Genomic DNA, 22,755 nt, shown 5'->3' on the forward strand with positions numbered 1-22,755 from the left:
TCTATTCTTACTATATAAGGATTCTCTATCTAAATTCCTCTATAGTTTCTTTTGTTTTTTACCTTATAAGTAGATCCTTAAAGTCTTCTTGCTTTTTAATCTTAGTATTAATTTTCTTAATAGTCCTTATTTGTGTGTTAAAATCTTAGTCCTATAGAACTCTTAATTCTAAGCTTACTTCTTCCTTAAGCTTAGCTCCAGCCTTAGTCTAACTAGGCTTCTATAATATTCTTATCTTATTTTAAAAGTCTTAAATCTTACTTATCTTGTCTTAAGAATCTTATACCTTTAGGAAACTTCGTCCCGAGCTTATTTATATATTACTAAACTAAGCCGTTACTTTACTTTATCGGTTATCGTCTATTATAGGTCCTTAAGTGTATTTTATTTCTTCTTAAGAATCTTAAGCGTCTCTTATCTCTTTTTAAGAATATTAAGCCTGTGGCCTTTTACCTTTATTAAGTAGTAAGCTAGCGCTAGCAGTCATCTACTTACTTAATCCTTTTTCTTAAATATTTCTCCTTTTTTCTTATAAAGTAATAGATGCCGTATTTAATAGTGTTATAATTTCTATTACCAACCCCCGTTCTGTAGTGGTTTTAGTTTTTACTTCTATTATAACTTCTTTAAGGTTTATATACTCCTAGTAAGCTGCCTTTATTACCTTATTATTACTAAATATTTCGCCTATATTAAATTTATCGTCCTTAATATCCAATCTATAAGATGGTTTATTAGTTCCTTTAAACTTTAATAATTTTAGCTCCTATAGCTAATAGCTTACACTATACTTAGCGTCCTTATAAATTTAGTATACGTTATTATAATAAAATGTAAAGCTTTTAATTAAACACTCTTTTATTCCTTACAGCATATTATTATCCCTCTATACGTATATATCGTCTACTAGTCTTGTTTCTTTTACTATATAGTAACTCTAACCACTTTTATAGTCTTTAATAAAATAACCTTATTTCCTATAATTTATATAAGCTTCTTCTTTAAACTATTTCTCTTACTATAGAGTCCGCCTAAACGTCTTCTATTACTAAGATCCCTAGTTTAGCCTCTACTCCTTAGTCCTATAATTACTTAATTCTTAACCTTTAGGCTTCCATAGTTTCTTATTCTATCTTTTAGATTCTTTAATACCGCTTAGGTCTATTAGTTCTGCACTATACTATAGTTTTTAACTTAAACTTTATTATTGCGTACTTTGCGCCTTATATAACTATAAAGATCTATTTTAACCTTTCTTAATCTGTTCCCTCTAGTAGATTTTATTATTAATTTTAATTACTTAATTAATTAGATCTTGTAGGGTTTCCATACCCTCTATTAGGATAATTATATCTTAAACTTTTACTTTAAGTCCTTGTTTATACTATGCTATAAGCGCCTTATTATTCTATTTACCCTATATAGCCAATGTTTAAAACTGCGTTATATACTTAATTACTAAGGTTTATTATATTAGGTTTTAAAGCTTTTATTTTACTATAGTAGTTACTTTTAGGTCTCTAAATATCTACATTAATTGTTTTATAAACCCGTTCTAGCTAGCAAATATATATTATACTTTTTAATTAGTAGTTGCTATACTATATTCTTATACCTCTATAAAATAGGGGTTAAACTACTTAAGTGCCCTCCCTATTAGGAACAATCCTATATTGGCTACTTAGTCTATAGATATTGCTAGCTTCGTTCCCTTTTATATAACCTTAAAATGCATTTACGTAAGGAATCCTTTAAGTTTTAACTTCTTCCCTAAGAATCGCTTAATTAATAGTAGCTTAACCTTAGCTACTCCAATTCCATTAATTCTTTCTTTAAGTATCCTATTATTTTTCATTAATTAATTAACTATTTCCTATAACTGTCTAACCGTAACTAGTTGTAAGTTAGTATTTATTATACTAGTGTCGTTACCTAATCTTAAAGTAGTTGCTACCGTTAATGACGTTATGGCTGGTACTTTTAGTAGCATATTATTTAACTTTATTAATACTATAACCTTAGTAGTAAATATATAACAAAGCCTTATAGCAGGAACTACAATAGACTTATTAATAGGCTAGGTATATAGGTAAATAAGAAGTTAATAACGTAATAATAACTAGTAGAGTAATTACCTAATAGATTAACTCTAATTATATTCTAAGATTTACTACAAAGAAGAGAACTATCTAGGTAGGGACTGTAGTCCTTTAAATATATAATACTACGCCTAAGAAATATACTAAGTACGTTGGTACGTTAGTACGTTAGTATATTACGTTTCTACGTTCTAAACTAGCTATATAACTTAGTTACTCCTTATTTTATAGTTTTATCAGGAAAAATTTTTTGGGCACGTTGTCGTAAGCGAAAATCAGGGTCTGCAAAACCGGCGTAAGTCGCGATTTTGGCGATTTGCGGCGATTTGCGGCGATTTGCGGCGATTTGCAGCAATTTGCTAGGCTACTTACATGTATACGGATTTCTGTAAATTGCTATAAATATATAAGCTACTTATGCAAATCGCTGCAAATTGCTGTAAATTGCTAAAATTGCGACTTAAGCAGACCCTAATTTTAGCTGTAATAAAAATACTATAAAATTGCAATAAAAATACCATAAAGCTACACAAAGCTCTACACGAAGCTCTGCACGAAGCTCTACACAGACTCTGCACAAAGCTCTGCACCAAGCTCTGCACGAAGCTCTGCACGAAGCTCTACACGAAGCTCTACATAAAGCTCTACACGAAGCTTTGCACGAGGCTCTACGCAAGGCTCTACACAAGGCTCTACACGAAGCTCTGCGTACAGAGGCTCTACACAAGGCTCTGCACGAAGCTCTACACGAAGCTCTACACGAAGCTCTACACAAAGCTCTACACGAAGCCCTACACGAAGCTCTACACGAAGCTTTGCACGGGGCTCTACGGGCTCTACGAGGCTCTACACGAAGCTCTGCGTACAGAGGCTCTGCATAAGGCTCTGCACGAAGCTCTGCACGAAGCTCTACACGAAGCTCTACACAAAGCTCTACACGAAGCCCTACACGAAGCTCTACACGAAGCTTTGCACGGGCTCTACGGGCTCTACGAGGCTCTACACGAGCTCTACGTACAGAGGCTCTGCATAAGGCTCTGCACGAAGCTCTGCACGAAGCTCTGCACGAAGCTCTACGCTCTGCACGAAGCTCTACACGAAGCTCTGCACGAAGCTCTACACAGACTCTGCACAAAGCTCTGCACCAAGCTCTACACAAAGCTCTGCACAAAGCTCTACACGAAGCTCTACACGAAGCTTTGCACGAGGCTCTACACAAGGCTCTACACGAAGCTCTGCGTACAGAGGCTCTACACGAGGCTCTGCACAAGCTCTACACGAAGCTCTACACGAAGCTCTACACGAAGCTCTGCGCGGGGCTCTACACGAAGCTCTACACGAAGCTCTACACGGGGCTCTACACGAAGCTCTACACGAAGCTCTACACGAAGCTCTACACGAAGCTCTACACGAAGCTCTACACGAAGCTCTACACGAAGCTCTACACAAAGCTCTACGTACAGAGGCTCTGCACGAGGCTCTGCGCGAAGCTCTGCGTACGGAGGCTCTACACAAAGCTCTGCATCGGGTCCCCGCTATATTCCCAATAGCCTCTACACGTGCCTCTGCCAAGTATACCCCTATATACACCTAGGTAGCCACCTTATTTTTTACCCTTCCTTCCTTACATCCTCCCTACCTAGGGGAGACACTAGAACGACAGCCAGCAGATGACCGTCGCCAGAGCCAGACGACCGTCGCCGGAGCCAGACGACCGTCGCCAGAGCCAGACGACCGTCGCCGGAGCTAGGCGACCGTCGTCAGAGCTAGACGACCGTCGCCAGAGCCAGACGACCGTCGTCATCGCCAGACGACCGTCGCCGGAGCTAGACGACCGTCGCCAGAGCCAGACGGCCGTCGCCAGAGCCAGATGACCGTCGCTAGAGCTAGACGACCGTCAGAGCCACACGACCGTCGTCATCTCCACACGACCGTCGCCAGAGCTAGACGACCGTCGTCAGAGCCACACGGCCGTCGCCAGAGCCGCACGACCGTCGCCAGAGCCACACGACAACCGTTTAAACGACCAGCTAGCGAACACTATAAACGATTCGATCGATCGATCGATCGAATCAAGGTGACATAGACAGGTAGGCATAGAAAGGTAGGCATAGACAGGTAAGCACAGACAGGTAGGCACAGATAGGTAAGTATAGACAGACAGACAGACAGATAGGCAGGCAGTTAGGTAGGCAGGCAGGCAGTTAGGTAGGCAGGTAGGTAGTTAGGTAGGCAGGTAGGTCGGCAGGCATTGGGCCAATTAACGATTTAGAGCCTCTATAAAAGACTTCCCCCTTAAAGCCTAAGCAGATAACTCTACATTTTATATAGTTATAATATAAATATATTTAAAATTATATTACAGCAATCTATGGGAATATGTGATAATTTAGTTATTATATAATTATAATTTATATAGTTACAATTTATATAGTTTTTATAATTTATATAGTTTTTACAATTTGTATTTATAAGGCGCATTTTACTATGTTTTGCTAGTGGGTAGTATAAATTTGTTATAAAATACGCGGTTTGCGCAAAGCGCTGTTAACTATATACGACCGCTTAAATCGCACGTTTCGCAGGTTTCGCAGCAAATTGCCGCAATCTGCAACAACGTGCCCCAAAAAAAAATCCTAATGTTAACTAATTTTAGTACTTTCCGTACTTCCACCACTAGTCCGTTTATATCTCTCCTTAGTAGTGCTACTACTACTAATATAAGGTCTGTAATATCTCCCCTAAACCTTTTATAGAGCTTTAATCCATAGACCTTCTTCCTACATAGCTTTACCTTAAGGTTAGCGCCAGTGTGTTCGACAGGCAATCAATCGCAGGCAGGGACCCCCGGTTGCGATTGATCGACTGATGAGAATTAGCTGATTGATTGAAATGATTGCGATTGATTGCCAAGAATTACCTAATTGGGTAGTCCGTGATAGAGAATCTGGGTACTAGATATTTTTTTGGCAGAGCTTCGCCTTATATAGTAAATGTACACTCCAAAAATAAGTCCTCCCTGTACTCCTTATTTATCCTCATCCTTTTCTAAATGCCCTTTATTTTAACCAGCTCTTCTAAAGCTCCAGCGCCTCAATCGTTTTATCAGCCAGGCGGTTCCGGTCTTTAGTAATTACGTCATTGGCAGAGCTAAACTCACGCTCGCACTTAGAGCTTATCGCTAGTATAGAAAAGAGGTCCATTGCCATACGATAGAGGATTGGATAGACGTGCTTAATACCTTGCTAATAAGCCAGCGGGTTAACAATATATTATTCAGCTTTAGTGGGGGTATCTTTAGTAAAGCGCTCGAGTTCAGATTTGAGTCTTTAACGCTTACGAGCTCTATATTTACTAGTAAGCATACCATAAAAATTAAAGCCTTCTTTACCTAACGACGACGAATCCAAATCACAACGCTTCTTATGCATAAGCCGCTCAGGAGCAACCAGCTTATCATCCTCCTTATCCTCTAACTGCGCATACTTCTCCTTATACTGCTTATATAACACAGTAACGTCTTTCTTGTATTATAATTGCCATGTAGCCTTACTAGCCTACTCCTGTTTAAAGTAGTTAAACTTATAGGCTAGGTAGAGGACAATTGCTGCTTAGTAGATGGGTGTTTAGTTGGTAAGGCTAAAATATTTAATAAGCTTTATGTATGCGCAATAAACTCCTGCTTTATAGTACTCCGAGTACTCCGCCAGCGACGCCTTAATCTCATTATTAGCTCGTTATAGGACCTTAAATATATAGTTTATGCTTTAAAGGACCTCCCAAACTGCACCATAAGAGCCCTTAAAGCCTCTAGCGTTCGCATTACCTTATAATTTATCAGTAAGAGTCTTAAAAGGCTTAAGAAGTCGCTTAAACTTCTTTAGCGTCTTAAAGTCCTATTTGTAAGAAAGTCCTGCAAGAGATTATACGCATCTTTATCGGCAGGCTTAACCCAGCGGGTTTAGTAGAGTTTAATAGGGTTCCGAAGTTTAAGTACTATTAGACGTAAGAAGTTAGCAAAAGTCTATTTTTAAGCAATTTAACGGCAAGAGGCTAAGCGTTATCGCTATCGAATTCCATTAAATCTACTAGCGGAGGGGTAAGCTATAGGCTATATCTACGCACGCTAAAGGTAGTTTAACGATATAATAAGGTAGTAGAGAATAGTAGAGGTTAAGTAGAATATTTAGCAACAACCGAACTTTATATAAAACCCCACCTAAAAAAAAGCAATTGCATTAGAATATACCTCTCTTAATTATTATATATATAGCGTTTTAGCGTACTCCACCGTCTTTTAAGAGTTCTAGATAGAAGACTTTCTTATTACCTTCCTTATAGTCAGTCTAGCAGTTCCGAAAGGCCATTCACCGCTAATCAGTTCATCTAATGTACACTATAATTATCTTTACTCTGCCAATTAGCCCTATCTTACTCTAGATTTGGAAGATATCATTAGCACCTACACCAGTAATTTGCTTTTAAAGCTTACTTATACCTTTACCAAAGAGCGCGGCCTTAATAATAAGGTTAATAATATATTCAGCGCACCGAAGTCGAGCCTATTTCGGATCTATAGTTAGAAATATCATTATAATCGTTTCTATAAGCTTATTGTTGTCTTTAGCGTTATCCATTATAAAGGCACCAATATTGTCCTCTATATAATATTTTATAATCACGTCTATAATTAATCACACGACGTTAGAGCCAGTATAGGAGCCGATTAATTAAGGGAGGCCAATAAGGGCGGTAGAAAGGTTGCCTTTAGCAGCTAATTTAGGTAAGCGATGACTTATTAATATAGAAGTTAAACTTACTAATCTAGTAAGCAACGACGCCAACGTAATTACGCTTATTTCTTCCCGTCCAAAGGTTGCTGCTAATATTGACCTTACTAATACTCTCCCTTAAAAGGCCTTTAATTGCAAGCCGTCGCTTAAGTAGAGCTTTAAGCACCTATTCGCTAATAGTGCTAGCTGAGGTAGTAGCTAAATAAGGTATAGTAAGTAGCTTCCTAAGCCGTAAGCTGCATGCCTGCCAAAAGGTTACATTATTAGCAATAATCTAATCTATATAGTTCTAATTATATTTCTTACTATTAAATAGTATTTAAGAGTTCGCTGCTTTAGATTTAGTAATAGGCTTTAGAGTTATAGTAACGGCAACTTTAAAAGGGCTGCCTAGTAGAGACGTTGATAATTTAACGTTTTCGCTGTCTCGTGTAATAATAATATTATGCCATTTTCTTATATACCTTGCTGCTCCAGTAGTACTTTCTAATGGATACACACCCTCCTAGTATCGTTTAGAGATATAGCAGAGCTTACAAACCCACTAGCGCCTACCCTCTTTATCCTTAATATCCGCACCGTACCTGTAGATTGGTGAGGGTGTAAAACCAGTATTAACGTACCGCTTGTGCCTAGCTCGATAGTAAGGTTCTTTTAATAGGTTTAAATCATGGCGAAGCTTATCCCACTTAATCATAAAGATATAAGAAGCTATAGCGTTGCCCGGTCGTATATTTGATGGAGTTAGTTAAGGTAGAGTAGGTATTTCGGGTACCTTACTACCCTACAATTTAGGCGCGTTGTTAATTAGAATAGGGGAATTACGCATTAACAGTGTCAAATTTAATAATAATAAAGACGGTGAGGGTAAGGGCGAGGTTTTAGGCCTTCGTTTGGCTCGTTGGAAGGGGTTAAGAGGCATAGTATTAGAGGTAGTTAAGGTGATAGAGGTTAGAAAATAATTAAGAAAACTTTACGGGGACAGGCGCAAGCAAATACAACTAATAAAACGCGTTCTAGTGGTAGACTACGCTAAACCTGTTGATCTTGGCGTATTTGATTGCTGTATTCCCAAGCGATCTAATCAGATTGATACTGCACACCTCATCAAAATCGTACACCTCAACACCAAAAGTCTATCACGAACCACCCCTCCGTTAGTGAGATTTTATATCAATCAATCGCAGGCGCTTGATGAGAATTCCTGGTTGCGATTGATTACTTGATGACAATTCCTGGTTGCTATTGATTGCTTATTAATCAATCAATCGCAGGCGCGCTCGTCGAGCGGCTTGCCTGTCGAATACACTGGTTAGCGCTTTAATAATTCTTTTACGGAACCTATATCCTAAAAAGGGTCTCTATAACGGTACCCGTATAGTTTTTACCTAAATAGGCCGCCGCTGTCTTAAAGCCCGTATTCTTAGTAGTACCTTCACTAACTAGCTATAGGTTATCCCATAAATTAAGCTATCTTCTATAAAAGGCGAGCTACTATTTATTATTAGTTAACGCCAGTTTCCTATTTATTTATCTTTTATAATAACCGTAAATAAGTCATAGGGTTAGTATTTTAACTTTATAGGCGTTAATTTACGGATACTAGTTTTTATATACAGTTAGCTCTATCTTGCACTATCTTAGGTTACTACCGTAAATAGCATTTTAGTACTGCTTTCCCTAAATTAAATAAAAACAGACAATATTATGTATCTAAAAGTTTTGCTTTTATAATAAGGTATATTATTTTATTAAACAACTACTTTTATAACTACTTTATAGGGCTAGTAAGACCTCTATAAATGCCCTATAGAGATTACTAAAAACCCCTTTTTTACTTTAGGGGTTACCTTATACTAATCTAAGGAGGTATAAAAGACTTAAAAAGGGATTTATGCAATAAGCGGAAGAAAGATATAGACTAAATAGCTAAGGCCTTTAATAGTTTAAAACTCCGCTATAGACCTAAGGCCGATAACTTAGATAACTGGGTTTATGAAATAGATAACTTCTTAAAGATACTAATGATATAAAATAATACCAGAGAATATAGCTAATAAATTATTAGTAAGATTGAAGATCTATTACTAAACTAGATTATACTTAACCAGCTTAATAAAGATTAAATTATTATATAGCCATAGCTATAGACCTTTTTAAAGAATTGGATTTAGGATCCGTATATTATATAATATAATAACGTAGAGTAATTTTAGAATAGTATATAGTGTAATAATAAAGATTTTTGCTAGTTTATAAACTTTATAGAAACCTAAGATTAATAAATATATTTAGACCTCTTTAAGAATAGAGATAGTAGTATTTATAAAAAAGAGAAGATTAGATTTATCTTAGCTAAAATTAAGCTATTAATTTATAATAAAATAAGATATATAGGAGCCCTATTATGGATTACTATATATACTAATTTTAAACGAGTGGTTCTAAACGCTAAGGACGCGGTAAGGAACTAAAACCCTTTTAGTAGAAAGCTAGGGGATTACTAAAAGTATAGGCACTCTAGTAATGACATAGGGTAGACTTAACCTTTAAAGAAACCTTTCTTAAAGAGGAACTTAGAAGGATTAAAGCTAGGAACGCTAAGTAGTGGAAAAGAGTTTTAGGGTTAATCTGGCACCTATCTAATACCTTTATAGAAATACTCTAAGGAGCTAAGAGAAAATTTTTTTAGAGGTAAAGCTATTAGAAGAGTAAGTAGGGTAATAATCGCACTAATAACCTAAAAAAAGAAAAGCCCTAGTTGTGGACCTCTTTTAGCTATAGCTAGGGAAAGATATAAAAGGGAAGACTCTTTATATTGCTGTTAAGCTAGAAATAGCACTTCTTATAGATGAGGTACGTTAGTTCTAAGTACTATATAATAGTTGCGCCGAAACCAACCCCACATAGTATAATTTAGTAAAAGAGTATAGGCTTATCCTATTGCTAAGGTGGCGGAAACCTATTACAGACTTCTTAAATAAACATTAAATTAAACTATATAGCGTATATAAGCTTATTATATTAGTAACTAATATATACAACCGTACTAAGGTAGTTAGCCTATAGCCCTTTTAGGTAGCTAACTTTATAGGTTATAACCCTATTCTTAGATAGCCTTAGCTTATAAAAGCAGGTCCTAAAATACGTTTTAAAATAGGAACTTTTAAATAGTAGAATAGTAAAGAATTAGAAAGGCGTATATTACTAATAAGTTTTAAATACATTTAAGAGGATATAGAGTTAGGTAAAATAGTATACGTTTTATACCTAAAGAAGTATTAAATTTGATCCCTATTTTATAATAAAATAGATATATAGCCTAGTATAGGCGATAACCCTTTTAAAATAGATACTCTATAAGGAACTACTAGATAGGTTATAGAGATGCTATAGGGAGGTGGCGATCTTAAAGATTTTATAAGATACTTCCATTACTACGGGTTACTATAGCTTAAGTAGTATACAGAGAATATGCTACAGCACCTTAAACGCTGTGTTAAAGAATTCCTAACCCTCTATTAGCTACCGCATAAAACTATTTAATATATAGTGGCAACTATATATAAATAACTATTATGGCGTATAACGCTAACTATAAGCGTTTTAAGGGAGCTTTAGGACCTACCTAATAATAATATAGAGGATAAACGCGACCCTAATCTATTAAATATTCTATTAGCCCTAAGGGCCTTATTAAGGGTATTTTTAGATAGGTAAGTAAAATTCCTTACGCAGAACTCGGAATATAATTATATAATTAATTTAGAAGAAGGTAAATAACTACTAAACCTTACTATCTATAACTTCTTTTAAAAAGACCTAAAGACCCTATTAAAGTACCTTAATAGCTTATTAGAAAAGGGATAGATTTGGCTTAGTAAGTTACTATTAGATATACTAATCCTATTTATTCTAAAACTAGATTAAACTATAAGGCTATATATAGACTATTATAGTCTAAGTAAAGCTATAATTAAAAACCGTTACTTAGTAATACTAGTTAGCAAAATGCTAGATTAACTACCTAGGGTAAAGATTTTTTATAAAACTGGACCTATAAGATACTAATTATAGGCTTTGTATGAAAGAAGGGGATAAGTAAAAAACTACTTTTAAAACTTAATACGGCTACTTTAAGTATTTAGTAATGCCTTTTAGGCTAGCTAATATGTTTATAATATACTAGTTATATATCTATAGGGCCTTAAGGAGACTAGTTAACCGTATATATGTTATTTATTTAGATAATATCCTAATTTATTTAGAAAATAAAAATTAGTACAAGTAGTACGTTTACAAAGTGCTGGAACGCTTGGATAAATAAGGCCTCTATACTAAGGCGTTAAAGTATATCTTTAATACCAAGTAGGTTAAGTTTTTAGGTTATAATATAACGCCTATAGGCGTAGTTATGGACCTAGTATAAGTATAGATAATTTAAGAGTGGCTAGAGCTTAAAAGCTACTAAAATATTTAAGTATTTTTAGGCTTTCCTAATTTCTATAGGCGCTTTATTTATAACTACTTAGATGTTACCTAGTATCTATCTAAATATATTATAAAAGCTTTTTAAAACCTAGCCTAAGGAGTTAAAAGCTTAAAGGCAGAAAGAAAGAAAACTAAAAAAAGGACTAACTATATAGTATAAGTTATAGTTATAGCCCGGAAAGGTTTAGAAGGCGTTTTAGAAACTATATATAAAGTTTATAGAAGCTTTATTACTATAGTATTTTAACTTAGATTAGCCATTAATAATAATTACTAATATATTAAATTTTACCCTTATTAGTATCCTACTATAACCTAATAGGGATTTAGATGCTACCTAGCTCTACTAAAACTAGTAGTATTTTATAATAAAAATTATAGGGACCTAAAGTTAGGTATTATACCTATAATAAGGAACTACTGGCTATAGTTAATTACTTTAAATAGTAGCGATATTACCTTAAGTATACGAGCCATACCACTTATATACTCTTAGATTATTATAATCTACGCTACTTTATAACTATAAAGGAGTTTATACCTTAGTAAGCTAAATAGGAAGAGAAGCTTATATAATTTAATTTTAGGATTAAATATAAATTAGGGGGAAGTAACCCTATTAACAGCTTAATATAATAGCTAGATTATATTAAAGGCTTTAAAACAGGAAACGGAAAATAGACAATATATATCTTACTTTCTATATTATAGAACAAGCTTTAGGTATAGGATACTTAAATACTTATAGCTCTATATATTAAGTTTTAGATGGCGTAAACCCTATTAGCTTCTAGTAATATTTTAGCTAGTACTTAGTCTATATCTAATAAGGGTCTAAATATATTTAGATAGGATGTTTTTAATATAAGTTTGGAACCTAGTAATATACTACCCCTAATTACTAAGCTATTCCTTTAAGCTAATAGCGAAGCTATAAAGCAATTAAAACTCGAAGCCCTATAATAACTAAAGGACTTTAACCTTATAGCAGCCTTTCTAATATACGCGTATTAAAGAGTTATAAGATCTATAGTACTATAAAATAAAATAGCTTTTACCTAAAAACTATTTAAAAGGTTAATGGGTTTTATCCATAAGGTATAAATAAGGGACGCCTTCTATACTATCTTTAATGTAAAAATTAACTAAAAACGTAATAAAAAGAAAGCTATAAGGTGTTAAAATTAGGAACTAGATATAATAGGCTTACTGTATAAATATAGTAAGGTTTAGGTGCTATAAGAAATAAATTTATAATAGAAGATTTTTTATAAAGAATTACAATAATCCTCTAGCGGCTACTATGGTTAAACTAAAATAGTAGAATTACTTTAGCGTAAATACTATTAGCTAAAGCTTAAGTAGGAAGTAAAGAAGTATATTAGCTATTATAAGAAGTATTAAATATATAAGATCCATAGGTATAAACTATAGGGTCTATTTAAATTAATTTCTCCTACTAGTAAGCTATAGTAATATTACGCTATAGACTTTATTACAGATCTCCCACTATTTAAAAATGGCTAAAAATAAATATATAATTCGGTCCTTATCCTTATTAATAGGTTCTTAAAGTACGTTTAATACCTTCCTATTAATAAAATAATTAACGCGTAAGTGCTTAAAACCCTAATTAAGAAGAAATGCTTTCTTAAAGTAGACTAGCTACACTCTATTATTACTAATAGAGGCAGCGTTTTTATGGCTAAACTAGTTCTATACCTTTATTTAAAGATAAACTACTATTATAGTATAGCTTTTGACTTATAGACGAATGGGTAAATAGAATACTAGAATTAGGAACTAAAGTCCTATCTATATATATATATATATTTAAACTACTAGTAAGATAATTAGTATAAGCTACTTCCGTACGCGGAATACGCTTATAACTTAAAGTAATATATATTATATTAATTTGTACCTATCTAAATTGCCTATAGCGGTTAATTATTAGGATTTAATAGTATACCTAATAATTACTAGCTAAGGTGTATAATTAATTATAGGATCTTACTAGGAAGTCTAAGAATATCTATTAAAGAGTATAAGGGTACCTTAAAATATAGAAGGGTTAATAAAAGTATATAAAGTAAAACCTATAAGATGCTTAAAAGTAGTAAAGACTTTAGTATATTTATAAATACTAGGATAAGTATTTTAGAGTAGGTAACGAGATTCTATTATGTTTAATAAATATTAAAGAAGCTTAATATAAGATATCTAGGTCCTTTTTAAATTAAGGAATAAATTAGTAAGCTAGCCTACTATTTCTAATTACCCCCGTCTATAGCCTGCGTATATTTAGTATTTTATATAAACCTACTAGGGCTATAGTATAGACCACTACCGGAAAAGAACTTCCGTCTAGGCCTAATTAAATACCCTAAAGTAGTAGGCGAGCGGTATAAGGGTAAAGCTATATTATACTATAAGTTTATTAAACCAAGCTTTAGTATAAAGTTAAATAGCTAGGATAGCCCGCTAAAGACTCTATATAGAAACTAGAGGATTACCTTAAGTATTATAAAGATGTTCTAAAAGAATATTAGGACAAAAGTCTATAATTTATTAAATGCAGAAAGCGTTCTAATACTACTATATTATTATAACCTAAAAAGAAAACTTATAGTAGGTTGTAAAAGGCCCTAAAGAGTAAGAAAATAGGTAGCTACTATTCTATACCTAAGGGCTTAGAAGTAGTTACTATAAAGTAGTAAATTAGATATAGAACGGATACGCTTTAAAAACTATAAAGGTTAAAGCTATAACCTAGGGCAAGATATATCCTTAGCCTTTTTACGTATATAGCATAGAATTAATAAGGGTATTTTACCAGAAGTATATTCCCTATAGGCTCCCTAGCCCTCCTTAAGAGTCTTATAAAACCCTTTTAGGTATTAATTAAGAATCTTAATTACTACTATATATAAGAACTAAATGCTAAATTCTATAAATCTAAACCACATATGCTTAATCCGAAAGCTATTATACCTTATATTTAGCAGCAGAATTAGTATCTATTAGCCTACTAAGTAATGGCTAATAAGAATAAAGCTCCTTAGTAGGGGTATAATAATAAGATGTAGCAGAAGCAGCATACTTAAACACTTAACACTAATACTAGGTCCAAACTAGTACTAATAAAACTCTTAAGGCGTAAGTGTATGGTTAATAAAGACACGCTTAAGCCTAAAATAAATAGAGATATTAGTTAGCTAGTATAGCCTAGAGCCACTAAGACCTTACTATAATAACTATTAGTTACCTATCCGATAGGTATCTAAAGGGTAATCTACCTAATAGCGTATTATATTATGCTCTTTTAAAACTTAACGCGTATATATAAACTTTTTCCTATAGTAGATAGCAAACTTCTTTTTATTACCCCTATTCCTTACCCTATCCTTAATATACTAACCTTACTCTTATATTAGGCGCTACTAGCTAGTTTGCTAAGAATTATAGGCGGTATAAATAGCTATAGCATAGTCTTAAATTTAACTAAGTTATTTAGCATTTACGCTAAAATAAGAGAGAGCTCGTATTACAGCTAAAAACATAGCTACTATCTTTAGTCTCTAGAGTTTAGCAACTAGTTTATAATTGGAAAATAGAGAAAACTTCTCTAAAATAGCAAAAACTATGGTCTTCTCTTATTTCTACATCCTTTTCTATCTCTAGAGGTAGTAAGGAGAAAGCTATATAAGATTATTTAAGACTAGTAGAAGATCTATAAGAGTCTCTAAAATGGGACTTAGTAGATATATACTATATAGATAGCTCTAAAGACAATAAATCTAATATAGCAGCTATATGCAAAATAGAAGAGAGAAATATGATTAAATATACAACAAACTGGAATCTATGACCCTATATAGAAATTATAAACATAGAACTTTAAACAGTTTATAAGGCCCTAGAACACCTAAAGTAATAAAGACTAAAAGAAAAACTAGTCTATATCTTTATAGATAGCTAAGCGGCTATTAAAAGATTATAACTTAATTCTCTTACAAGAGGGCAAAAACTAGTCTTTAAAATTATACAAAGCTACTCCTATCTGGCTAGCAAGAATATCTCTATTAACTTTTACCAAGTTCCTAGCTACCTAAAAATCTATAGAAATAAAATAGTAAATAAGCTAGCGAAAATAAGCCTGTATAGAAGAAAAATACAATCTTTTTATACCTTACTAGCCTATATAGGGAGACCAGCAAGAGAAAAGATATTAGAATAATAGAAAAATAACTAGCAATAGAACAAAAGTAAAGGAAAACACTACTAGAATCTATAAAGGAAACCACTCCCTTTCTCTTAAAGCCCCTAAGGATAAATATTCTAAAAGGCTATAATTAGCTTTCTTTTAACTTAAATTAGGAAAAGGCTTTTTTAAACCTTTTTCTAAAACAATAGGAAAGGACGAAGAAGGTAAATGCTTTAGAGACTATAGCACTATATAAACTCCTAAGCACCTACTACTAGAATGTAGACTATATTAGGAAAATAGAAGAGGAATACAAAGATAACTAGGCTTTTCTCTCTTCTTAAAAAGGCTCTTTTTTATATAAAAAAAAAGGAAGAGAGGTGCTCTTTCTCTTTCTAAGTACGATAGAAATAGCTACTAGAAGGTGGCTAATAGCAGTAGGATCTCTAAAAGGAGGTAACTCCTACTAGACTCCTAGTAAACAGATAATAGAAAGTAAAAGGACAGAAATAAAACTATAGAAGGGACAAGGATAGGCGTTAGGATTTCTTTTTTTTTACTATTTTTTACTACCTAATAGTTATTAGCAACCTAGTATTTTATTAAAAAGCGGTAAACCCCTAAATTACAGGGTTATAAACTAATAGGATATAGCTACTGGTATATATTAAGCTGCCTAGAAAAGATTTATATATATAGAACTATAGCGCTATAGCCCAGAGGCTGTATACGCAGTATTATATATAGTATAATACAATAGATATAAAAAAATATATAAAAAAAGGGAGAGCCTAAGTAATATAGTAGTTAAGAATATTAAAGGAATGTTATTACTTAGGCCTAGGCTATTAAAGCTTAAAGTTAATAATAAAAATCTATTACGAATAGAAAAGCTTACTTTAATATAACCACCGCCTTTAGTATATATGCATTAATTATAAGGACTAAAGGTATTAGACCTTATATAGTAAATCTTATTATAAGCCTCTAGAATCCTTTTATAAGGGTTTTAGTCTTTTAAAAATATATAGGCAAAGTTATTTAGGTAGAACTAGTACTAGTTGCGAGTTAATAGAGGTTAAGGTTTTATATATAATAGTAGGGCTAAAATATGCTAAGAAATTAGCTTAAAAGAGTAGTTAGTAAAAGAGTAAAGAGGTGTATTAAAATAATAATAGAAAAAAAGTAAATCCTAATAATATAATAAACATATATCTAGAATTGGATAAAGATTAATAATAGAAAAGTAAGGTATTAAGGAAAAGAATTAAGCTTAATAAGTAAAGTATCTTTATACTTTACCTTCTAATACCGTTTTAGTAGATAGCCGTAACCTTACTAATATATCTCCGTTATAAGGGCGTTATTTTAAAAAAAAAAGGAAATATAAGTATAAGTTATTTAACTATTACTATCTTATAAAACTCTAAGTATACTACTAAGGGAAGGCAACTAAGACGTTAATTAAAGATATATATAGGTTAAATTACACCTAATTAATGCTATAGTATTAAAGAATAACGTTATAGACGTTTTTAATAGTTGTATAATAGCTGCAGATACTATTATAAAGTATCCCCCCTATTTCCTAGGCAGTAAAGCTACGCTAATTATATAGTATAGAGCCACTGGATTTAAAAGAATATACGCTAAATCTTAGGAAATAGGTCTTTTTAATTAACTAGCTAATACCTTAACTATACTTAATAGCCTAAGGACAAATATAGGAGTAATATATTAGTAACGTAGAGGATTATAAGAAGAGATTATATATTAATATTCTAGTAGTTAAAAGATAGCGGTAAGCTAAGGCCCTATATACTTAATCCTATACTAAAAGGTTTTATAAAACTATACTAAGAACACTAAATTGCCTATAATACTTATAATTAATTATAGACTAGCGTAAAGGCTTTAATATAGAGTTATATAAAAATCTCTAAGTTAGCCTAAATAGTTACTAGTATATTTCTAAAAGGCTTCTAATAGGTCTTTTAGTAATCCTTATATCTTTTTTTAGTTATATTTTTCCTTATTAAGGTTTTTAGGAGTTTAAAGTAGGGGTTAAATAGATAGAAAATATATAGTAGTATACTAATATCTTTCTAAACCCCTTTTAGAACGAGCCCTTATAATCTCCCTCTACTATAAGGTAATAGTAATGTTAGGGCACGGAAAGACTTTAGGGAAGATTTAAAGGAATAATATAAATTTTATCTAAATCTAAGGGTATATAGCTCTCGCTAAGAATAAGACGTTATATAAAGAAGAGAAAGGAATAACGAGAAAATTATATAATTAAATAGTTAGGGGCTTAGTGGTTAATGCGTGCGTATATATATACGCGGTCTTTAACGGACTTTAGTAAAATTTAATTAATTTAACAGAATTTAGTTAAAGCGTTAGAATTTATCTATTAAGTATTTTACTAAGATATTCCTACTATAACTAAGCTAGTCCCGTTATAGTACCCCCCCTTTTAACCAAAGGTCTAAATAATTTAAATTTAGTTAAGACTTATAACTTATCGCGTGTTATATTTTCGCGCTAAATAGCGGTATAGAGTTTTACCAATTCTATTATTAAATAGGCTAATTAGGATTTTCTATCCCCAAGATAGAAAATCGCTATTAGCTTAGTTAAGGCGGTAAGCAGAAATAATATCTTTATAGTAGGTCTTAGCAAGGTAAATCTAACTAATTAGATAACTTTAACTAGCGGTTAAAGTTCCTTAATATTTTGCGTATTATATAATTATATTATAAATATTATAATATATTTTAAGTTCTTTTTAATTTTAAGCTTCCTACTATTATATTTTATATATTTATATTAGGTAGCAGTTATTTACCTTTATATTATATCTATTTAGCTAGAGTAGGCCGTAAAAAATAGTCTTTATAGAATTCTTTTACTAGGGAAGGCGCGTTAGTTTTAATTTGGTTATAGGTTTTCTAAGTTCACATTTTATATCCCTCCCACCTAATAAGGAGTTTAAATTTTTTAGATTAAATTTTTTATTATATATTATTAATTAAGTTAATAAAGTAAGAACTTATAAGGGATATTATTGCGGACACCTCGGGTTGCCCTCAGGACAACCCCTAGACGCCCCTTAGATAGTCGCCGGTTACGTACTAAAGGTATATACCCGTAGTATATAGTCTCTATAATCCTAAAGGCCTTACCTCCTTAAAGATTCGTCTTTATTCGTACTAACTTAATAGTATAAGTGAGTTAGATCCAGGGGCACGAAATATGTATAGTATCGTATGCTCTTTTGGATGATAGTAACTGTCGATTATATAAAGTAGACTACGTGGTCTATATACTGATGCACCTCCCCCCTAATTAGTTAGTGCTTTATAAGTGCACTAGACGCGTAAGCGAGTGGTTGGTGCACTAAACGCGTAAACGCGTATCTGGTATACCGAACGCGTAAGCACGCGGTTGGTATAACAGGCGCTGTAATTATACACTAGCGGTACTTAAAAAATGAAACCACCTATATATAGCCTCTGTAATTGCTTTAATAAAACTATAAAATATAAAGGAAAATATATAGGAAATCTCCCCCCCTGAGGTGCCTTCTGGGCTGCCTTTTAAACGGTGCTCCGAGCCGGAGCATATAGCTCGGCTAGTGTTGCCGAAAGCTCCGGGAGTGTGGAAATACGCCACGTTACAAAATCTTACACTGGATGAACTTTAACACCGTGCGCGTACACTTAATAAGGTTTCAATACAAAATTATTTAAATTATCGCCATTTATATACTTAATTATATAATATTCTAACTATATCCTATCTTTAGGATATTTAAGATTATATAATCTTTAGATTAGAAATAACTAATAGAATCTTGTTGTTGGGGAAGACGTAGCCGGATTTGGAGGCTCCTCCCCCCCGTTTTAGAAGGCTGTTTCTCCTCGCTTAGACCTATATCTATCGCCGCTTTTACAACATGTTAAGCATGCCAAGGACGGCAGGGTCTTCCTCATTTACCTACCAAACCTAGAAGCTCCCCAAACGTCCCTTAGCGGCTAACGTTATTTAAGAAGCCATGGACGTCCGCCGCCTACCTTTATCCTTATCCTTCGCCAAAAGCACTACCCTTACACAACGAAACCTCCCTTCTGCACTACGCTCCTTTAACCCTTTTCCTATAGTAGCTATGTATGCATTTTCCCTTACTATTATGTCGTTTACTTCTAATACTTAATTTCTAGGTTTCTACCCATGGGATTTTTTTGCCCTGTCCCGCTCTTAAGAACGCCGATCTCCCGTAGAGCCTTTTTTAGCGTTCCTATTAATAGTAGTTACTCTTAAGCTAGCTTCTACGTGTAAGCAACTAGCAGCTATTAAAGCACTAAGACACTACGCGTTTAACCACTATACCCTTTTAAAGTAAGAAATGGCGAAATATAGATCTAGCCTCTAGCTTAGACTCCGAACCGGGTAAGCCGTTTTATTCTAAGCTAGCTTTAGACTTAGATTTAAGCTCTAACTCTAGAGCTAGGGAAGACGCTAATTTTAAGGGGGAATATTTACGGCAGAGGATTGCGTATTATAAGGACTAAGGAAGGGCAAAGTTAAAACGGAAGCCCTGGTCTACTTCTCTTATTAAGCGTAAGTTCCGGAATTAGGAAAAGTTCGTTTATATTTAAACTAAAATTCACCTTATAATACTAATGATTTATATTTAGGTTCTGCCTAAAAGTTAAGTTAAACCCAACTAAGGCCCTTTGTTAGTGCGTGGCCGATACGTTTAAAATATACCTTAAATGGCGCGTAAAGAATTCTCGAATTAAGAAGGAAAGCACGATCTAGTTATACTAGAGACAAATACTGTGTAAATTTATAGATGTGGCAGGCCATAGTATAAATAATGGCGTAGAACTTAATATATAAGATATGGGTAATCTTTAATTTTTTAAAAAAAAATCCTAGCTGATTTGTTATAGTGGATCCTAACCTACTTAATACTAATATATAAGCTGGACACGTTAGAGAAAGAAAAGCATGCAATATATATGCAAGACTTGTATGTAATTATTAATGCCTATTGGATAATGGACGCGAAGCCTCGCTATAGTTGTTTTTAAGTGCAAATAGGAGTAATCCTCCTCCTCTCCGGTGCTACGGCAATAAGACCCTAAGCTCTTATTAAAAGTTTAAGCGCGAGAGGCTCTAATAAAGCGCTTTTGTATAAACATATCATAATCCTAAAAGTTTATAATACGAAAAACTTTAATTAAACCACGACTATCGCCCTTATAAGTCTTATGCATATTAAGAATTCTAAAGGCATAGGCAGACGGTATATAGCGACGCTGATTAAAGACGGCGCGAATAGCGCTAATAGACCTGTAGTAAAAGGTTCATTTTCCGTCTTAAAAGCATCCCAGCTTTTTATATTCTATCCCATCTTATAAGCCTTACCATCGCGGATAATATATTTTAACGCTATTATACTTCGCTAGAAGAGATTTTTAAACTTAAAATCCTAGCAAATAAAGAGAGTTTTAAAGTAAAGTTTAAGAAGCAGATAGAGGAACAACCCATCTTTTAAGATATTAAGATGATGGCTAGTTATAGGGGAGTGTTAGATACTAAAGCATTCCCTTACCAGAAATGCCGCGATTACTATATATAGTTAGGCCGAGTGGCCGGGTTTAAACAATCGCTTAAACTTTACTAGCTGCGATAAGCGTCCGGAAGGAAATTAAATAGTAAGTGTCTAATTTAATATAAGTGCATCTATTAACTAACCTTTCTAGCCACCCTTACTTTAGAAGAGCGAAATTAGATAATGGGTTATTACGGCGATACCTACTAATGGTTTTATTTACCTAATTTAATTAAGTATAATTTCCAGTTAATCTATTTTAGGACTTTATTATAGGACGACCTTATCTAACATGCCGCACGGATAGGGATTTTAAGGGACGAGCAGGCCCCTATAGGTCTAACTAATAAGCAGAAGCTTAAATTCTAGTTAGAACTTAATTAACACCCTAATATTTTATAGCTTTGTAAGAAACGAGAGCGATATAAGCAAAAGATTAGGAGCCGAGGATATTACCCTATTAACGCCGCGAAGGGAACGAAACTATACAACCGTTATAATGAAGCCAGACATAAACTTCACAGTATTATAAACGTCCTGCGTAAACGAAAAGAGGACTAGGTTATTCTCAATTTTTATAACGCCATCGACGATTACGATATTAAAAGATAGCTTAGTAGTAGCGTTAAGACGGACATTCCTACCCGTTTAGCTGTATAGTATAAATTTCGCGAATATGCTGCCATTGCCAAACTGCTGTCTTAGCCGCTAAACGAGCTTAAAGAAGGGCATGCTATAAAACTCCGTATAAAGTTTATCCGCAATTTTGTTAAGTATTATAATTAATAAGAGAGCTAGCAGAATGGGATCCTAAGTAAGGCTATTGGACTTTAACTTAGGTCTAAAGTAGACTAAAGTGTAGTAGGCATAAAAAGAGGTGTAAGTAATACCAATACTGGTACCTATTAACAGGCAAAGCGGTAGAAAGAATATATTAGCTTAAACTCGCCTTTCTAAGAAAACCTAAATAAGACGTAGAGCGCGGTCCCGATTAAGGAAGAGGGTGTTAAAATAATATAGCTGCCGCATCCTATGACGTTTACTAATCTTATTTACCTTATCTGTATCAGCGATAACTAACTCTTAACGTTAAGGCAGACCCGCCTATTTGCGAAGAAGGATATACTATAGAAGTATCTTAATAATTACGTTATAGAAGGAGTGTTTAGGTAGAGGTTCCGCTATAAGTATTCTTATTGTTTAGAGTGGATTAAAGGACTTAAGCATTTTAAAAATCACGTAGCCCTTATGCATAGCGTATAGCATCTAATTAAGAGGCACCGCTAGGTAAGTCGCTTTGCTTATGCAAGAATCCTATACTAACCCTCTAGTATTAATAGAAAGGTATATAACTAGTAAATTTAGAACCATATATTCCTTATACATAGAACCTTTTCCTAGTTATTTCTCGCTTATCTTATTATTCTTTACCACTTTTTATTTTATTTTAGTCTATTATCATCCAATCCTGTTCTAGTATTTAGTAGAATAGATATAATAACTAGGATTTTGTAATTCGTCTAGGGGGTAAGGGGTAAT

At 33.4% G+C, this 22,755-nt stretch overlaps 1 protein-coding gene across 1 annotated transcript; it reads left to right on the forward strand.

Moving 5' to 3' along the window:
* Positions 1-21,618: 21,618 nt before the first annotated feature.
* On the forward strand, positions 21,619-21,777 carry K441DRAFT_588342 (uncharacterized protein; the record flags this gene model as incomplete). The annotated part of the gene is made up of 1 exon (XM_067644710.1): positions 21,619-21,777. A coding segment is annotated over one exon (159 nt), but the record flags the coding sequence as incomplete, so codon positions are not given.
* Between the last annotated feature and the right edge of the window lie 978 nt (positions 21,778-22,755).

Source organism: Cenococcum geophilum, assembly GCF_001692895.1.
Source record: "Cenococcum geophilum 1.58 unplaced genomic scaffold K441scaffold_67, whole genome shotgun sequence".
Lineage (NCBI taxonomy): Eukaryota > Fungi > Ascomycota > Dothideomycetes > Gloniales > Gloniaceae > Cenococcum > Cenococcum geophilum.